The following is a 19,838-nucleotide window of genomic DNA, read 5'->3' on the forward strand; positions in this document are numbered from 1 at the left end:
ATTTCTCATAAATGTGAAATATAGTATGTATGTATGTGTGTGTTTCTGGGTTTAAAATTGAGAAAATAGGTAGTGGCCAAGTTTTAAGTACTCTAGCTCTAGAGGGCAGCAACTGATAAAATATGATTGTAATAAGTTTCTGCAGCTGCTTTTACATACTGGCTTCTCTCCAAAGTAGTTTTGAGAATTTTCTAACCTTTGGAAACCTCTGGAAAACCAGAGCAAAAAATTTGGAATTCAGGCAGACTTCCATATGTTAAGATTAAAATTGTCAATCTAAAATGAAATCATAGTTCTCTGCCACATCTTCCCATCGCTATTGAGCTGTGCAAAAATAAATGGAAAATTTGTTTTTATTAATGATTGAACTTTTTAAAAAAAAGTCTCTTCTATTACTGTAAAAATAAATTTCATTGTTCTATAGCCTGTTCTATAGATGCAGCAGCAAAAGACACAAACACACAGAAATGCTTGCTGCAATGGACAGTAATAGTGTGAAGGCAGGAAGTAGATTTATTTTGAAGTTATCTCACAAGGTTTTGGAAACAACACGCCAGTCATCAGTCCTGATAAGTTCCAGCTAGTGTAGGCAGTAGGCTGTGAAGAGTATAGTCCAACTTAAATTGAAGGGGCACTGATTTCCCCAGGCACAATAAAGAATGAAATAAGGTTTTTGTTCCTGTCGTTCCTTTCTTCCCAGCCCTTGAAGAATCCCTGTATCATTGTAATCATTAGTCTAACATAGGTATAAATTAGCAAGGCATTTCCAGCAAAAAGAGGAAGAAAGTATCAAAAGAGAACAATGAACATTTTAGCCAACTGTGCAACTGAGATTGAGATGCAAAGCAATCTTATCCCACCACCTCCTTCCCTCCAATGCCATTGAGCATTTCAATCCTCAAAGTGCATTAATTAGACTGGACTCTTTGGAAAAATTCTTTTCTGGTTCATGTAGTACCTCTGCATATTTATTTCTGCTCGAATAAAGTTCTGTACCTTGCCACCCACTGAAAAGACCCCATCTGTATGACTGCTATAGTAGTCTGTTGACTAGGTCTCAGCCAGTTTTCTTCACTACATGGATGAAATAGCATGGGCTAGGCTTCTGGCCTAGTGTGTAAGGCAGGAAGTCCCCCAAGACTCTGTGTTCACATTGGCCTTGAAATGCGTTTTTCAACAGTTCTGTGAAAGGCTCCAGACGATGAGGATAATAAGAAAGGCGGAACTGACTGATAAAAGACAGAAAATCTGTGTTAATAGCAAAGTAACAGAAACATGAAGATATTAATATAGAGACACAGCAATGTAAGGAACTTGGCTTTTCCTCTTTTCCATTTAAATCACTTCCAGTTCAGGAACATTAATTTGTCCATGATCCTTTAAGGATTCTGTTCAAAAAGCATGCTGAAATTCAAAATTATTATACTTTGAGATTGTTTTTAATTAAGAAAATGGAATACTTTTTATCAACAATTATTAGCACATGGATGGAATCTTACTCGCTGCTTCAGTGGTGGGTTACGTCCGGTACACCCCGGTACGGGCTTACCGGTACCTGCTGGGAGGACCGGGTACTGTTCCGCCAAGCAGCTGGAGTATTGCGGAGGCGTCACGGAGCGTTGCAAGAGGTAAGGATGCATGCGCATGCTGTGCACGTGTGTGCATGCTGTGCGTGTTCATTTGGAGGACGCCGAGTCCCATTGCACTATATCGGTTGCAACGGGATCTGGAACCCACCACTGGCTCTGCTTCTATCAGTACAAATCAAGAAATATTAACTTACATACCAGAGGGTCCAAACTGAATGTATGTATGCTGTTTCATAGGCTTAGGTAGTGTAAAGTGGCCCTGACACTTATATCTGTTAATTTGAGAGTTTTAGAGATGAGCAGGTTTCTGGGGCCATCTCATGGGTAGGTGCCATGTGGTGTGTAAAGTAATTTTAAAAAATACCCTATTTTTCGGAGTAAAAGACACACCTTTTCCCCCCCAAAAGAGGGTGAAAATCTGGGTGTGTCTTATGCATGGAATGTAGTCTCACCCACTCGCTCCGCGCGTCGCATTTTTGGGTGGTTCCATGTGGCGGGGATCCTCACTTCCACTCGGATTTTGATAACGAGCAGCACAGGTCTTTTTATCCATTTAAAACAAACTCTATCACCCTATGCGCATTTGGGTCAGGTAGCTGAGCTCTTTTTATTGATATGAGATTATTATTTATCCTATGGCACTTGGAGTTTATCTGTGATGGATTTTTTGTTAGCTTTATTAGATGTCCAGATTCACTGCCCAGAGAGATCAGTAGCTCTACAAATTGGCTGGATGGGTGGATGGATGCCCAGGACATCTGATTGCTCTATCCCTATGCCAAATGGTTAGTTGTGCTAACCCTGGTTATCAAAGTAGAGATACAGTAATCATGTGGGTTCTATAGAGAAAGGGCGTTGGTCCTTACCTGAGACGCCTCTTCTCAGAGTGGAAGTAGCATCCAGGCTGGGTTGACCTTCAGTGGTGGGTTACGTCCAGTACACCCCGGTACGGGTTCATCCACTCATTGTGAGTGAGGACTGAGCCTAACAGTTGTTGAAACCACGCCCCTGTCGCTAGGCAAAGCCCAGTTCCAACGAAGGATGTCAGACTCAATGCATCATTGCTTCCAGAAATCCAGCACATCAAGTTATCAAGTGTCTGATGTAGAGAAGTCCTATAGAGATGTCTAAACCAAAAGTCAGTCACAAAATCCTTATGTACTAAAACCGCAATGAGAACAAGCCCAACAAGAAGTCTTGAACAAAGGAACCAGTCCTGTCTTGGGAGGGGCTGGATGCTACCTCCACCCTATGAGAAGAGGCATCTCAGGTAAGGACCAACACCCTTTCTCCATAGTGGTGGAGGTAGGATCCAGGCTGGGATGTGCCAAAGTAACATTCGTCCCCCCCAGGAGGGCTTATGACTGGTTCTGCAGAGTGCTTGTCCTATGGACCGACTGTAGCACTCTTCAGCCAAAAGCTGCATCCACAGATGCAAAGACATCCAGCTTATAATTCTTGATGAAAGGAGATGGGGTAGTCCAAGTCGCCGCCCTACAAATCTCTGCCAAGGAAGCTTTGACTGCCCAGGCCGCCAAGGTAGCAGTGGTCCTTGTAGAGTGTGCGGTCAATCTACCTGGAACTGGAACAGAGTGGGAGTGAAAAGCTGCAGCTATATAGGCCCGCAACCATCTGCCTATGGTGGCAGACGAGATCTTCCTACCCAGGGATGTCGGCTGGAAGGACACAAAAAGAGACTCTGATGTACGAAAAGGCCGGGTCCTTTTCAAATAAATCTTGAGAGCCCTCCTCACATCCAAGGTGTGCCACTTGTGTTCCAAAGGGTGAGAAGGCTGTGGGCAGAAACTGGGTAACACAAGTTCCTGAGTGCGGTGGAAGCAGGAGCACACCTTGGGGATGAAGGAGGGGGTCCAGCCATAGGACTACACGGTCCTGATGGAACATACACAGATCTTCTCTTACCGAAACGCTTGCTTCATTATGCTTCTCTGCATACTCGCTCTCCTAACAGGGAGCTTAATTACTTAACACTGGTTATGGGCCCAGAGTGTGCCAGACGTAGCTAAAAAGAGAGTTGGTGTTGATACGCAATACTGTATACAGATAGCTGTTTAGTTTGTAAGTGTTTACTATTATGGAGAAGATGGCACACGCACCATCAGCAAATTTATCACTGATAACCCAGTTGGATGGAACAAACTATATTTCTTGGTCAATGAAGTGCAGCTTACTTCTGCGTACTGAAGGAGTGTGGGATGTTGTACAGAATCCACCAGACGTGACTTCTTGGAATCCAGATGACGAGGATGATGCCAAGAAAATAGCAGAGTTTCAAAGATGCAACGAACGAGCATTGTGTATAATTGGTCTAACACTGACTGACCAACAGTTACTTCATATTCGTGGGGAGAATTCTGCAGCAAGATGTTGGGAGAATTTGAAGAAGATATATGTACGTGACCCTGTAGATGCACATATACATCTTACCCGCAAACTTAGGGCATGTCTTCTGAAGGGTGGAGATATGTTAGCTCATTTAAACTTTATGAAATGAGTTTTCCAAGAGCTACATGAAAAGGAACTTATTTTCTCAGAGTTACATCAAGTTTACATCATTCTGTCATCACTGGATGAGAGTTATGATGATTTTGTATCGTCCCTCGAGGTCCTAACCTGAAATGAACTAACACTGACTGACAAACTGCACGCCTGTTGGAAGAGTCCAGAAGAAGGTTGGAAAGAGGGCAACTGAGAGAGAAACCACCACAACATGAAGAGTCACCTTCAACTGCCTATACTGTTAGGAAATGTTTTTCTTGTGGGGCTAAGGGGCATATAGCTAGATTCTGTAAAAATGCAAAACAACAGAATACTAGAAAGGCTAAGAAAAATGATAATGTCAATTTAGGTATGTCTACTTTGACTATCTCTAGAAATGCACCAATAAGCCATGATTCATGGGTTGTTGATAGTGGAGCATCACAGTGCATTACTAGAAATAAGAATTGTTTTATAAAAATGTCTGCCAGCAAGCAACATGTATTTTTGGCAAATGGATGGAAGGTGAAAGCATCTGATGAAAGTATGGCAAGGTATTCATTTGTAAATGAGCATTTATCCATGTTGTATATACCTAAACTGAAGTTTAATTTGTTATCAGTAAGAGCTCTAGTTAAGATTGGTTATGTAGTAACCTTTAGGGGAGATAAATGTCTCATAGAAAAAGCAGGTAAAATGGTTACTGCTAATTTAAAGAATGGTTTGTATGTAATGTCTGATGAAAGTGTAGTTAATTCTGTGTATACAAATGCTAAACAACATGATGAATGCATACATCTGTTACATAGGCTTATGGGGCATATTAATTTCAAGATGCTGCAACAAACTGTAAAGTTGTCAGAGGTAGTGAAATTAAAACCTTGCAGTAAGTATTTAAATTGTAATGTATGTAGTAAGGAAAAGAGCAGGGTTACTCCAGCAAACAGATATAATGGGTTTAAAATGAAGGAACTTTTAAAAGTTTTTTTTTGCAGATCTAATTGGACCTATAAAACCCAGTTTGGGAGGTGCCTGTTATGTTTTGAGTATCATGGATCATTACTCAAGATATGGTTTCTTCTACTTAATGAAAGACAAGACAGAAACATTTCAACAATTTTTTAATTGGTTGAGATTTGCGGAAAGGAAGATAAAAGCCAAGGTTATTACTGTAGTTACTGATAATGGAACGGAGTTTACAAATTATAAGTTCCAAATTATGTTAAAAACAGCTGGTATTGAGCATAAACATTCTGCTCCTTATAGACCTCAACATAATTCGTTTGTAGAACGAAGAGGGCAAACGTTACAAGCTATGACTAGAACCATGTTATCCGATTCAGGATTGCCTGAAACATGGGGTGAAGCCATGATGTGTGCTAATCATTTACTGAACAATGTTGTAAATGCTTCTACTGGAGAGGTACCATTTACTCATTGGCATGGTAGGAAACCTGATTTGAGCTATTTGCACACGTTTGGAGTTCCTGCCTGGGTGCATATTCCTGCACAGATTAGATTAAAGGGACAAACTCGTGCAAGGCAATTAGTATTTCTTAGTTATGACTCAAACCATAGATCTTATAGGTTCTGGGAACGTGGGACAATTAAGATCTATCACAGTGCTAATGCGAAGTTTTTAGAGCATGTTGGTTGGAATAAACTGGAAATAAACAATGATGTAGTAATTGAAACCCGAGTAGACCAAAATAAGGTATCAGGAATACCAGAACCGTATGATGAAGGGAAGGAGTCTACTCAGGAGGAGGAAGTGAAAAGTCAGGATGATGTGATAACAGCAGGAGGACATTCAAGATAGTCCACCTATAAGCCCTGAATTACCCAGAAGGTCAACCCATGTAACGTGGCCATCTGATAGGTATCAGGCATCTGTTGCATGTAAGGTGGATAAGGTACCTGCTGCATACAATGAGCTGACTACCTATCCAACTGAGGATAAAAAAGTAGGGCAAGCTGACATGAACAATGAGTTTAAGTCATTGCAGGATTTGGGAGTGCTTGACAAGGCTGATTTATCTTCAGGTAAATATGCAAGGGGACGCAAACAGTTATATAAGTGTAAAACTGGAGTGAATGGGAATTATGTAGACTGTTATGTTATGTAAACCCCGATGAGTTAGATAATGTTGATATACAAGGTTCTATGTTTGATAAGGGATGCATTATGCAATGTATCTTGAACCTACATTATGTACTGTATTGTGTGTTAAAGAAATACAGAAATCATTACTGTGATGTTTATGGATTAAGAATGTAAAGTTGTATGTAAATACATTGACAACCCAAGAGGGGAGAGTGTTAGGGATGTAACCCTAGGCTTGGCTTGGCAATGTATATAAGCTATGATTTGCTGTTACTGTAAATGTTTAACAGATGTAATTGGCTTGTTACCTCAAGCAACTATAAGAGGGAGCCAGAATGGTTGTTAGCTCTCTCTCTCTCTCTGTTTGTTAGATGCTGATCGGATACTGTATCATGAGTTACTGAGTCTTGCTACTGTTAGCTACTTTGTGGGTTAAACTGAGACTATTGATAACTGACTTACTGAACTGTGTATGACTTGGACTGTTAACCGGACTCTGAATACTTCTATATTTCTACATAGTAAATACTATATTTTTATACTATTCAGTGTCTCTGTATGTTGGTTTGTGTGTGTTATTCCATATCACTCTCATTACGCTTCTCTGCATACTTGCTCTCCTAACGGGGAGCTTAATTACTTAACAACGGGCATGCCCTGAAGAGCCGGGGTGGTGGGGTGGTGGAGATAAGGACAAGTCCTGAACGAACGGTAGATCTAACCCAAGCATCGGAAGTGGTCTTATCCCATTGATAGGCGAAAAAGGCCAATCTACCTCTGATGGGATAACTAGCTGCCGGCAAATTTGGACCGATGGTAAAAACGTCCCCCGCCTCCATGAAAGGGACGCTTGTTGGATTTGCCCCTCTGGTAATGGTCTGATTGACCCCTCTGCCTAGAGAAATATCTCCCCTGCTGCCTATACCCCTGGGTGCTGTAGTCCGCCCCCCGAAAGGACGAACCATAATCCTGGTTCCAAAAGGACGACCCCCCCCCCATCGTGGGCCACGAAAGGAAGACCGCCTGGGGTATGGAGCAGAGTGGGAAAACCCCTTCTTGGGCGCTGTAGGTAGGACATTTCTCTTGTCCATGTTCTCGATAAGGGTCCAAGGCGTCCCCAGAGATTTGCCCTTGAAGGGGAGGAAGCCAAACACCATTTGTGCCGCACATCCGCCTGCCATTGGTGGAGCCATAACAGCCTGTGGGAAGCCACAGAAGACGCCATGGCACAGGAGGCAAATCTGGCTGATGTAAGGGTAACATCAGATGTGAACTGCACCGCCGCCACCAGCTTGGCGATATCTTGATGGGCGCGCAGGTCTGTGATTGGGATACATTGTTGCAGGTCCTGTAGCCAGAGAAGACAGGAGCAGGTGAAAAAAGAGGCAGTGGTTGAGGCCCAGACTGCCCATGCTGCTGCCTGGTGGCCATGCTGCAAAGTGAGGTCCGCTTTCTTGTCCTCTGGTTTTAGGACATCATCTGGGGGGCCCGGCATATTGGCCGAAGTGTAGAGGGCAGCAACTAGAGAATCAATTGATGGGATTGACAGGAACTGGGCCAAGTCATTGGCCACGTTAAAAAACTTTTTGTCAGAGGCCGATGGAGTTGGGCCAGAGGAGGGGGCTTCCCACTGACGTTGGACCAGGTCAATGAAAATCTTAGGGGTCGGTATAGTTTCCGATGGATTCTCTTGCTCAGAAAAAAGGGTGGAAACAGTAGTAGGTCGAGGAGTAGTCAGTGTCGGTTGAGAACCGAAATTTGAGGCTATCTTGGCCTTATATAGGAGTGATGGGAACAGGGTTGGAGGAAAAAGGCCAGAAAATGACTTCTGGTCTGGCTCCCTGCCCTCATCTTCTGACATTTCAGCTTCTTTGATTTCTCCCTCCTCAGAATCAGAAGAGTCAGCTGATGACTCCTCATTCGGTGCAGAGATACCCGCTGTAGGCAAAGGTGCTGGGGGCACCATAGGTCATTCAGAAACTGGTGCTTGTGTTGCTTGCTTTTGGGATTGAGTATCCCTCTGCTGCAATCCAGCTGCAATGCCCTGGGAAATTGCAGTTGCAATGATGTCCTGGAAATTTACCATGCATAGGGGGTTTGGTTGATTAATGCCTGATAAGGCAGATGGCTCAGTTGAAGTAGATGGCATTGTGTCCATCCTTTGCAAATTGGGAGGCGCGATGAGAGTTGCAGGAGGTGTAGAGGAATTGATCTCCTGCGCTGGCCCCCAAATGCCAGAGACATCAATGGGAAAAAGAGGCTTAAGGGAAGCCTCCCTGCCCTGCCTGTCCCCAGGAGAGAGCTGCAAAGCCAGCTGCATTTGAGCAAGCTGTGGGGTATCAGCAGAATGCAAGGAAGGCTGCCTTAGATGCAGCCTTTTTGTGAATACGCTCCAGGGCTTCCTCCTTCCGTTTCTCATAACGAGAAGCCGGTTTACCAGACTTTTTAGACTTGCTACTCCTGGCTGAAGGCTTTATAGTCTTCTTATGCCCCTTTGCAGTGTCAGAAGAATTAGAAGTTGAAGGTCTGGGGGGCGATTGGGAGCCTCCCTGCCCTTCCACCATTTGAGGGCTCTCACTTTGACCAGGGGTGGTATTATTAGTGTCCGATGGTTCGACAGATTTGGAAGGAAAAGGTGCGGAAATACAAAAATGGCACTTCGTGCCTTTTTTTCCCTTCAACCACTGAGAGACAAAGCGACTCGCTGAAGGACGTGCTGCTCCACACAGTGAAATTGAAGGCTCGGGTCGCTCCGTGGTAGCCTAAAGGCTCTCAGCAGTAGATCAAATAGTTAAAGCTACCTCAGTTCGCCACTCAACTACAAGCAGGAGCGGTGGAGCGTTTCCCCAAGCCCGGCTGCTGATTAAAGCACACAGGGCAGGCAAAGGGTCTGGCCGTAATCAGAAGAATCAGATGGCGAAGCCAGAGAAATGCAGCGACAGCGGATTTTCAAAACGGCGAACTTCGCAGCCTCCAGAGCTATTCAAGCCGTGCTTATGTTTCAAGTCAGGAAAAGACCAATTTTAAACAGCCACCGCCTTTCAAAGCCTTTATGCCCCAAAGGGGCTTACAGGCACAGACCCACAAGGCTCCTGCTCCTAGAAGGGGCTTAAGCCATCCAGGGTCGCTCCCAGCACAATGTTATCCCTTCATGCAATGTACTCACAAAGCCAATATCTCAATTTTTCTTTTCAGTCAAGAACAAAGCGATGATGCATCCGTCCTCATTGAGGGACTGAGTCGGAACTGGGCTTTGCTGAGCGACAGGGGCGTGGTTTCAACAACTGTCAGGCTCAGTCCTCGCAATGAGTGGATGATGGTCAATTCAGCCTGCATGCTACCTCTACCACTATGGAGAACATACCTTAAATCTGAATCTCCATCATTGCCTTCATGTGGGACCTGCACAGTGTAGTCCAATGTCACCATGTTTGGTTTGTTGTTCACAAGGAGAACAGAGGTAGTAATGTCCTTGGTTAAGTCACTCTGAGAAAGAAAGGGAATTAATTAGTTCTCTGTATTTTCTGCATTTGTTTCTTGGTGGCTTGTTCACTGTGTTAAGCCAGATTTTTAAAGGGATCACATTGGTATGTGGTGTTGTGCTCTAAAATAGTACCCTACTATTACAATTAGCTGCAATAAGCTATAAAAAGAGGTATTTTTGCTGTTTTAAGATGTTTTAGTTGACACAAAAGGTTAGGCAGAAGTTATTTCCAGCATTACCTTGTAGTAGATATTTTTCCCAGGAGGGGCGCAGCCTGTTTCCAAGATGTAGTCATAATTACGGTGATCAATGACAAGAATGCCACCTGGACGAACCATGCTGGCAATATTTCTAAGAGCCTGTTTATGAGCACCCTGGTCACCTAAGGAATAGGTACAAAATTTGTGTTAAATGTTTTCTTTAGATTGCTTTTCGCCTTCAAACTAGTGGTACCTCTGGCTATCCTAGACATATTTTTTGTTGATTAAGAAGGCAATGATACCTAAATTACGGATATCAATGCACTCAAAAACTACCCCCCATTACCCGTATAGCCATCCCATTGCACCCCAGAGCTGGTTTTCTGGAGCTCCCCTTGCCCAAAATAATTAGAGAGCATTGTTGTAATAGACAGCATGTCTATGAAGCATATCATCCGTCTTCACATACTTTTTAGCTGTGAAGTTAGAATCTGATAATTTTTTTTAATTTACAACTCAATATTGAAATTTACATTATTAATTCCCTCCTTGCCTGGAAGGGAAAAATACAAAATGTAATGCATTCAAAAGTGCTTGAAACCTGGATAGAATCTGTGAACTAAAATATCTCCTATCATATTCATTTCAGGAAGAATATTTAAACCACTTGAATTCCTTAGCAAAACTGATGTAATTTTCAACACAATTTTTGAATGTAAATAGATGTGAAAAATATGAATTTAATCATAGCATAAAGTCCAACAATTAGTTCTTTTTTAGTATTTAAACGAATTACTTATAATTTCTGCTAGTATTTTTATTTACTATTTAAAGTCAAAGTAAATTTCTATGTAGACTAAGGAAAAGTCTCAGATTATCCCTTTCTATAGCATTGGCAAAGAAACAGACTTCTGAATAATCATCTTTTCACATTCACCTTTAAAATCTGGAAGATGGGCAAAAGAATTTCCTAAGCAGATGACAGCATCAAAGCCTTCGCCAGGTTTCTGTAGATCTTGTGGCAAGGTGAGCCAATTAGCCTCTTCAATTACTGCAGAACAGAAAAGCACACTTTATATAACCCAACCTCTGCTTCTTCATCATGCCTTGCTCTATCTAAGTAAGAAAAGATGTTATGTTTCCAATCCAAAAAGAAATGGAACATTATCAACTTGCCACTTTAGTTCATATGCTAAACCTGTGATACTATATGGCTTTACCATTGTATTTTATACATAATGGTTTGTGATTTAGTATGTTGTATAAACTGAACCAGTTGTAGTTTATATAAATTAAACTATGGGTTAAACAAGTTTCATCTTAGCATAATGTGTGAAGTTAACCTCACACTTTGTAAAATGCAACTCTGCAGGAAGGTCTGTTATGAAACAGCTTGTCTGATATAAAAAATGAATTCTCATTTTTCCTCTTCCATTCCATTCTCACCAAAAGAAAGCTTATTTCCTGAAATCTTACGGTTACTAGAATAAATGGCTAAGAAAGAAATACTGAACTTTCTATAGCATGCTGGGTTTGTGAATGTCCTCGTGGGACTTTTGCACCTGTGCTAGTATTTTAATCATCTGTTTTAAAAGCTGCTTTTATCCAGAAATTGTAAAATCGTTTTTGGGCCAATTCCAACCACCATCCAGCTTCTCCTATATAACTTCCAGATTCTTTTGTAGACTTGTATCTTTTATGCCCTTGCAAATTTAATTAATTATCACATGGCTTTGTTGTTGGGATCATAAATGAAATAATAACATGGGTTTGTCCTTGAGCTAATTGTTTTTTAATAGATTCTGTAACTCAATGTTGCTTATGTATAAACTTACTGCGCTAAAAGGCCTAATTATTTTGGGTTACAATAGACTGACACTGATCCAGTGGGAATGGCAAGAGCTATTGGTCCACAGATCAAACTGAGTTATGAAAAAGTATCTAAAACTGGTCAAGAAGCTGTGTGCTGCCAGAGTACGGCCAAGGAGAAACTGGACACACTTCCCCCCAGCCTCTTTCTTTTGGAAGGCTCGGCTCCCCTCCGGCTTCTCTGCCTCTCCTCTCACCCCAGCCTGCCAGCAGGAGGTGGTGGGTGGGCTTTATTGTGTTCCAGGTATTTCCCACCCAGACAGCAGGCTGCATTTGCAATGGTGGAGGTGTTTGGAAAAGGCAGCAGGGGAATGGGGGGGGAGGGTGGGGTGGCAGAGGAGCTGCTTTCAAGCCACTGGAAAAGATATCCAATCCAACTTTTGTGTGTGGGGGGGTTTGTTTGAGAGTGAGTGAGAGAAGGAAGAGGTAGGAGAGATAGTCCAATCCAACTTCTGTGTGTGTGTGTGTGTGTGTGTGTGTGTGTGTGTTTGAGAGAGGGGGAGGAAGGGAGAGAGGGAGGAAGGAGGGGAAGGAGAAGAAAATTTAATGCTGTCGCTTTAAATTGGAACTGAGCATGCCTGGCTGTGGAATTCTGGGAGTTGAAGTCCACAAGTCTAAAAATATTTGAAACTCAGCACTGTGTCAGTGCCTCACCAGTCATAAACCTCACCGCACGTCACTGAAACTGATGTACAATTAAATATTTTCAAGCTGCTTTTGGAAGCTGTGGTTTCAAAGATAATCAAAACCGTAAGTTTTATGTATAGTTTTAATTAAGTGTTAAGGAAAAATTTAAAGTGTTTCTTAAATGCTTGTCTCATTCAGGCAAGACATTAAGAGTATCACAATTTTTACATCTTTTGAGCCATTTCTAAAATAGTTCTGGTTCTTCTGCTTACCAAACTAAGCAATCTTAAACTATTGGCACATGAGGAATACCTGTGGAGAAGATTTAAATGCATGTACATATGGGTCAAAGCAGTCTTAGGGTATGTTGGAAAAACATTAAACTGTTGCCTCCACATGTTGGCAACTTGTTCATAAAGATTGGGAAAGGGTGCTATAAAAGACACAGCCAATAGAGTCATACTTTCATGGATCAATTTTCAGAAGGCCAAGTTAGTTTTCATTCTTCTTCATGAATGAAGATTAATACATTCCAGAGGCAAATTATAAAACTTTGACTGGGATGAGGAACTATTCATTCCCCACTATACCCTACAGGCACCTCTTTCACTTGCACTCCAAATATGTCAGCAGGGAGCACATTATAACATTGGCATTCTGGCCGCTGATCCAACAGCACTGATCAAATTTCATCATGCTCTTCTTGTCAAGACATAAATTTACTGCTAATTTAAACATAGCCTGGAAATGATGCTCAAATACTGTTGTTGGGAAATATTCAAATCCCAATAGTGTAAGAATCCAGGACAAGAACTCAGACCTGTTTTTACATGGGGCTAAGATGAGCACAATATACAGAAATATTAAATAGTATTAAGATGTTTATGTAATGACTGGAGAGTGCATTAATATAGAGATAGATGGTTTGTTAATTGAAGTAATATATACAATTACATTGATTAATGAACTTTTATCACTATAGTAATGCAAATATTACTGCAATATAACCTCAATCATCGAGGTGATGTAATAATATACAGTTTTATACTATTGTTTGTGTGATTAGGCATATAATGAAAGATGTAAAATATATGAAGTAACACAAAAAATAAAGGTATACTCAGGAAGAATTTGACTTATGCAGCTTGTGGAAATGTACCAAATTGAAAAGTATAAAGTCACAATACATTCGATAGTTCCCATGTGAACTAGGTGTGAGAAAAGTTCCAAAATAAGAGTGGTCAAGCATTGATAAGTATCAATATCATGTCAAGTCATAATAGGGGGGGGGTATAAAAATATATGGGCCCTTGGGAGTTGTCAGACAGAATGAGCATTTTACGTTAGCATTATGCTTCAATTCTTCTGGAACTCAAAACTGGCCTGGCTGGCTAAACTTTGACTTGCAAAGGTATGCAAGGGTGTGTAAATAATTGAGCATTTAACTCAGAACAATAAAAACATTGAACCTGAATTTGTTTCTACATGTTTTGATCTCTGATTAAAAAAGAACAGCATGGGAAGCACTTTTCAGCCCTGAATCTGACACAGATCCAAGATAGCGATTTTGGGAACAGATCAAAATGTAGCACCTAACTACTGTTTTTTCTACACTCAGACTCTGCCCTGGAACTAATAAAAATGTTTTAATAGTTTGCTGTCAGCAGGATATGAATCAACTAAGAATACATGACTCCAGACTTCCAAAGCTAGCATTCTCCAGATTTGTTAGACCAAAGTCCCAAAATTCTACAGGTTATACTCCAACATATCTGGGATACATCAAATTGGAGAAGGCAATCAGTTGATAGTCTTAAACCAAAAGTTAAAATACCCCAATGATCAAACGAATCTTCTTTTCGACGGTTCCATCGCTCCTTCAAGGCGTATTTGAGCATTTTGTCACTGGCATCTACACTGGTGACACTAAATCCTTCTTCAACCAACATAATGGAATCCACACTGCACCAGAAATGGAAAGAGAAAATGATTTCCAGGTACTATTTGAGGGATGAAATCTAAAGTAAACTATTTAACTCAGATTAACTCAGCATAATAATCCCCTCCGCTTATGTTAGCAGTTAAATTTTAGTAGTTAGAGAAAAAAGTGATACATGAAAGTTAGGGCAATGGCTACTATACTATATAAAATACTTTCCTAAAGCTGCACACACAATATCTTCTAGGTGTGTATCTCTTAATAAATAAAAAAACAATACCTTGCACTATTCACTTAAAATCTATGGGGAAGATAAATTTAACATTCTCTCCCTTCTGAAACAGGAAAGATGAGTATGTTCTTAAAAGAAAATGTATTTGTGGGAATGATTCCTCCAGTTTTATTTTTCTCATCTCTGGCCCTTCTCTACATTATTACTTTTTAAATGGACATCTTGATTAACACAGCAAGTAACCACAAGCACTCCACAATCCTTGTCAACTGAATCAAGAAGGCCTGAGTTAGTTGGTTTGAGCTTCGAGCGTGGCGATTTGGTTGCCAACATTTTGTCACCATTCGAGGAGACAATGTCAGTGCGCTTTGAATTCAAAGCGTGCTGACGATGTCTCCTCGAATGGTGACAAAACATTGGCAACTAAATTACCAAGCTCGGAGCTCAAACCAACAGACCAACTACCAACCAGGCTACTAATATTCAAACACATTTCAAGGCTTGAGTTAAGCATGTGTAATTTCAAGTCTGACCAAATTCAAGTTAAGCTAATGAACCATAGGAAATCAATTCAGAAAACAGGAATGGACTATGATATCATGATGGAACTGAAATGTGCCATATATGTAACTTGTGACTACTTAAATCCACATATATATATATATATATATATATATATATATATATATATATATATATATATATATATATATATATATATATATATATATATATATATATATATATATATATATATATATATATATATATATTCATTATATTATATATAATGAATTAAGTCCATACTCAAACTTCAAGAAGAAATGTTAAATGGTTTCTTTTATTTTGCTCTACTTGTACGTTGTCTGTTCCTGCAAAGGCTTCAGGCAGCTAACAGTATTATATATAAAAACAATCCAACCCTCAGGTATTTTTTTAAAAAAATATGTAAAATACAAATCTTATGTGCCCTCCAAACCTACTTTCATTTACAGCACAACCTCCTACTGTGACAGAAAAGGTAGGTCAACAATATTTTTCTCATGTTTAAGAGGGATGAAAATGACTAGACCTCAGGGTGTTCCAAAGAGTGGAAACAGTTAATGAAAAAACCCTTCCAAGGTCTATCATGTGATGTCCTCATAGGGATGAGATCTGGAGGAAGTTGATCCTATTTGATCTTATTGCATGAACTGATGGATATATAATGTGGTCCCTCAAGCAGCCAGGTCTGGAATCAAATTTTCACAGGATAACAAACGGCAACACATGCAGCTCTTTGAAGCAGCAAAATCATCCAAGAAAATTAGACATGGCCATCACATCTGGGCTTTTGGGTTCCGTACCAGTGGCAACTTCCAAATGTTCTTTAAGAGCCGTTCGACAGCACATTCCAAAGGGCAGTGAATGATTGTCATCAGGTTCTTGTGATCCATGGTCACACCTGGCACACAAATGCAAAACCCTTCTAGCCACCTGTTCTTCCAGCAGCAGCTATGAGTGTAGGAGGACTTCCAAATTGCAAACCACGGTTCAGATTTAGAGATGGAATTTATCGGGAATCATCAGGTATCCAAACCAAAATCACTCCATGTTGAAGAACTTCATTTAGAATCTATTTCTCCCCATCTGCATCCTAACAGTACTGGGTCAACACTTTTGATGCATTTATTTTATTAACAAGAACTGGATCAGCACCATCCTGTTCAGGCCAGGGACAAGATGTATAGCAGCCAAACTTAATCAATAGATTATCCCCCCCTCCCCCGTTTTTTTAGATATTAAAAAGGAGAGAGAAAACCCTGGGGTACTTCACAAAATAGTAGCCTCGGGGAAGATTACCCCTCTCTTACCAACATTGATTAAAGTTGTCCCTTCAGGAAAGAAGAAAGCCACTATAAGATAATGTTCCTCCTCATACCAATCCCTTAGAAATGGTCCACCCCACACAGATATCATAGTTGATAGGCTTTGAAAGTCACTGAGAGATCAAGGAGGACAAAGAGTTGAACCTTGCTCCAATGACTGCACAAGCATGACCAGTGCAGTGTCCTCCTATATCCTGACCTGAAATCTGGCTGCCAAGTGTTCAAATAATCTGCTTCCTCTAGGGTTTTGCAAGGCCACAACTTTCTTAATCTTTCCTTAAAAAGTTTAGAGATGTCAGTGTTGTCCAATTTTGGATTGAGAGGCAGCTTCATAAGTAGAAATGACACCACGCCTCCTTCAGAGCTGACTGAATCCTCCCTCCTCAATAAAATATTGATTATTGCTCAAATCCAATCTCCTACCAGCTCATCCCAAAAAGCCTTAACCAGCCATTAGAGGCAGGAACGCAGTTAGGAAGTAGCAGAATGAGCACGGCAGAAGACATGCATCTTCTTTAGAACCCTAAATGGGGCTTCCCTTGAGATGCACTCGGAGACTGCAGTTGGTCCAGAATGCGGCCGCGCGGGTGATTATGGGGAGGACTAGATACTCCCCTGTAACACCTCTCCTGCGCGAGCTGCACTGGCTTCTTGTAGTCTACCGAGTGCGTTTCAAGGTTTTGATTACAATCTTTAAAGCGCTTCATGGCACAGGACCTAGTTACATGCAGGATCGCATCCTGCCCCATACATCCCTACGACCAATCCGCTCACACAGAGAGGGACTTCTTCGGGTGCCGTCCACTAAACAATGTCGGGGGGCGACACCCAGGAGCAGAGCCTTCTCTGTGATGGGCCCAGCCCTGTGGAATGACCTCCCCCGTGACATCAGGATTACTTCCGATCTCCGCTCCTTCCGTGTACAGCTGAAGACCCACCTCTTTCAATTATCTGGCCTGGCTCAACCGTAAATTTTTTCTTATTCCTCCTGACAGTCCTTTTAAATTTTTAAATTGTGTTATTATTAATGGGGTTTTTTAATGGTGATTTTTAATTGTCCAAATGTGATGTAATTTGTTACCTCCTCCGTGCATGTATGTCTTTGTATATGTGTGTATTTGGATGTTTATGTGTTTGCACATATGTTTTATGTTTTTATATGTCTTATTGTACGCCGCCCCGAGTCCTGTGTGGAAAGGGAGTGGCTAATAAATTCAAATTTATTTATTTATTTATTTAAATAAGCTGTATTTGTGCCTATAAATGCCTATTGTATAATCCCCTGAATATTCTTAGACTGCATAACCAACATTCAGCAGTGCCTGTTCTGCATGTTTTCAGGTTTTTGCATTACTGTACAATTATTTCACATATTTAAGCCTATAAATATAAAAAACACCAAGAGAAACAGAAATAAATGTACAGTATGCCATCCTAGATGATTCACACTACGAGAAGATGTAAACTTCCAAGTTGCCCACCTTGACACAGACCTACTAACATTTCTGTTTGTCCAGGAATATGTTTGACTCACATTCTACATTAAAGTTTCTTGCCAAGGTTGCATGCTTCATGAGGCAAAGTTAAGGCAATTATCTCAGGCTGATTTTAGCTGACATGAAAGGGTAGCAAAGTGTTAATATTTGATGTATTAATCAAGTATGGATGGGGAAAATCAGCAACGTTTATGGGAATTTCCATGAGTCTAAATACCTCTGAACTTGGAGGAGGGGATCGAAACTCTTTTTCAGCCGGGAAAATTTCTTGGGCAGACTAGTCCATTCCTTCAGTACAGCTGAAAGTACATTCTAATTATGTATTAAAAGTACAATAAAATAAATGCATCAAACTATTCCTATTTTAGGAAGATATTGCTTATATATGCACAGAAGGTAGAAAAACAGGTAATAAGAGAGAGAGCTTCTGCTAAAATGGCACATACCGCAATAGTTGAAGGCATTATTTTAAAAAAATATTTCTATGGACATTTTAGTCATTAGGCCTCAGCATGATGCAATCATAGGTCTTTAATCTGAAGACAGCCTAAGGCTCCAAACAAGTCTTAATCATTTGTGGAAGGAAATCACCCAAGCTTATGCCAAAGATTAAGTCTTTTGAGTGCCACAAAACCCCTTGATATTTATGTCCCTTTGACTGTAGCTGTTCTACTCCGAGTAATGGCTAAATTTGGACTCACTTCTTTCAGATACCAAAAGTAGCAGAACTTTTACCGGAGCCCCTGACCGAGTGGGAGTTTGGAAAGGAGTGTCCTTTCAGCAACAAGAACAAAAAAAGTGAGTGACTTTGGAAGATCAAAAGGCAGATCTCTTCCTTTCCCCCTTTAGGAACAGAAAGGGATCCTTCCCAAGTGGGCAAGCACGATCACCCTCAAGTGCACCCATAATGCGCAAGGGCCGTTGGCCACAGATCTGAGGGTTTCAACGCGCATTTTATCTGTTGTCGAGAGGCAGCGTGAAGATTCAAAGGATTCCGGGTTAGCGAGCACGGAACCGCAGCTCCGGCGACGCGCTCTACCTGCACCGTTACCACAAAAAACTCCCGGCGTGCGGCGGGCAGACAAGCGGGCCCAGCGACACTTGTCCTGGCAACTCACCCGGTGCCGCAGGCCACGTCCAGCACCGTCTTGCAGCACTGAGCGCGCAGCAACGACACCAGCCAGTTCTTATACTCGTCCGTGCGGCTCCGCGTATCGCCGATGTAGAGCTGCCAGACGCGCGCCGCCCGGCCGTCGGCATACTGGTCCGGGAGCCCTTCGGCTGCCACGCCCAGCGAGCGAGTCCGGTAGATGCTGTCCACCATGGCGAGGCGAGCGGCTCAAGGCGCAGGTGGCGTGACGGCTCCTCCGACCTCCTCAACGGCTCCGGATCAGCTGAGCCGGAGCTGCCGCTTCCAGCAATTAGGATCCCCGGGGAGCCGGCAGCCGGTCGCCAGAGGAGCTCGTTCCATCCAGGGACCGCCCTTCGGCTCAGCCGGCCAATCCAAGGACGGGATAGCGGACACTCCCACCCCTCCGCCCGCCGAAGGGCCATTCCTCCTCTCCCCGCCCTCCGCCTGTTCCTGAAGTCAAAGGTCTTGACCCAGGCCCGCTTGTAATGCTTCTCGAGCCTTCCCAAACCTGTCGGCTGCCGGGTGGCTTGGATCCCCCTGGCTTTGGCCTTGCTGACTATGAATTATGGGAATGTTAGTCCAACAACGCTGGGAAGCAGTCTGTCAATGCTACTTAACACTTATCTTGAAATCACAGAACACCAGGTAACTGCTGAGTAAACAGGCATATAACTATTACAGACAAAAAAATCCGGTAGAACAGGGTATTAATACTTTTGTCAGCTTTTTCTAAAAATGTGACTCTATTGTAAGTGATTTATGTATTTAAATTTGGATTTTAGTGCGTCCACAAATGTGA

General features: G+C 41.8%; 1 protein-coding gene across 1 annotated transcript; it reads right to left on the minus strand.

The window, feature by feature from the left end:
- Positions 1-490: 490 nt before the first annotated feature.
- Positions 491-19,373, minus strand: GNMT (glycine N-methyltransferase). The gene is made up of 6 exons (XM_081943378.1): positions 19,026-19,373; positions 14,207-14,334; positions 10,814-10,927; positions 9,916-10,058; positions 9,557-9,678; positions 491-1,229 (listed from the first exon to the last, which is right to left on the minus strand). Exons 1-6 carry the CDS (start codon positions 19,229-19,231, stop codon positions 1,058-1,060), a joined length of 885 nt encoding a protein of 294 aa, XP_081799504.1. The 5' UTR covers positions 19,232-19,373; the 3' UTR covers positions 491-1,057.
- Positions 19,374-19,838: the final 465 nt, after the last annotated feature.

This window comes from Natrix helvetica (assembly GCF_964273705.1).
Source record: "Natrix helvetica genome assembly, chromosome: 2".
In the NCBI taxonomy this organism is placed as follows: Eukaryota; Metazoa; Chordata; class Lepidosauria; order Squamata; family Natricidae; genus Natrix; species Natrix helvetica.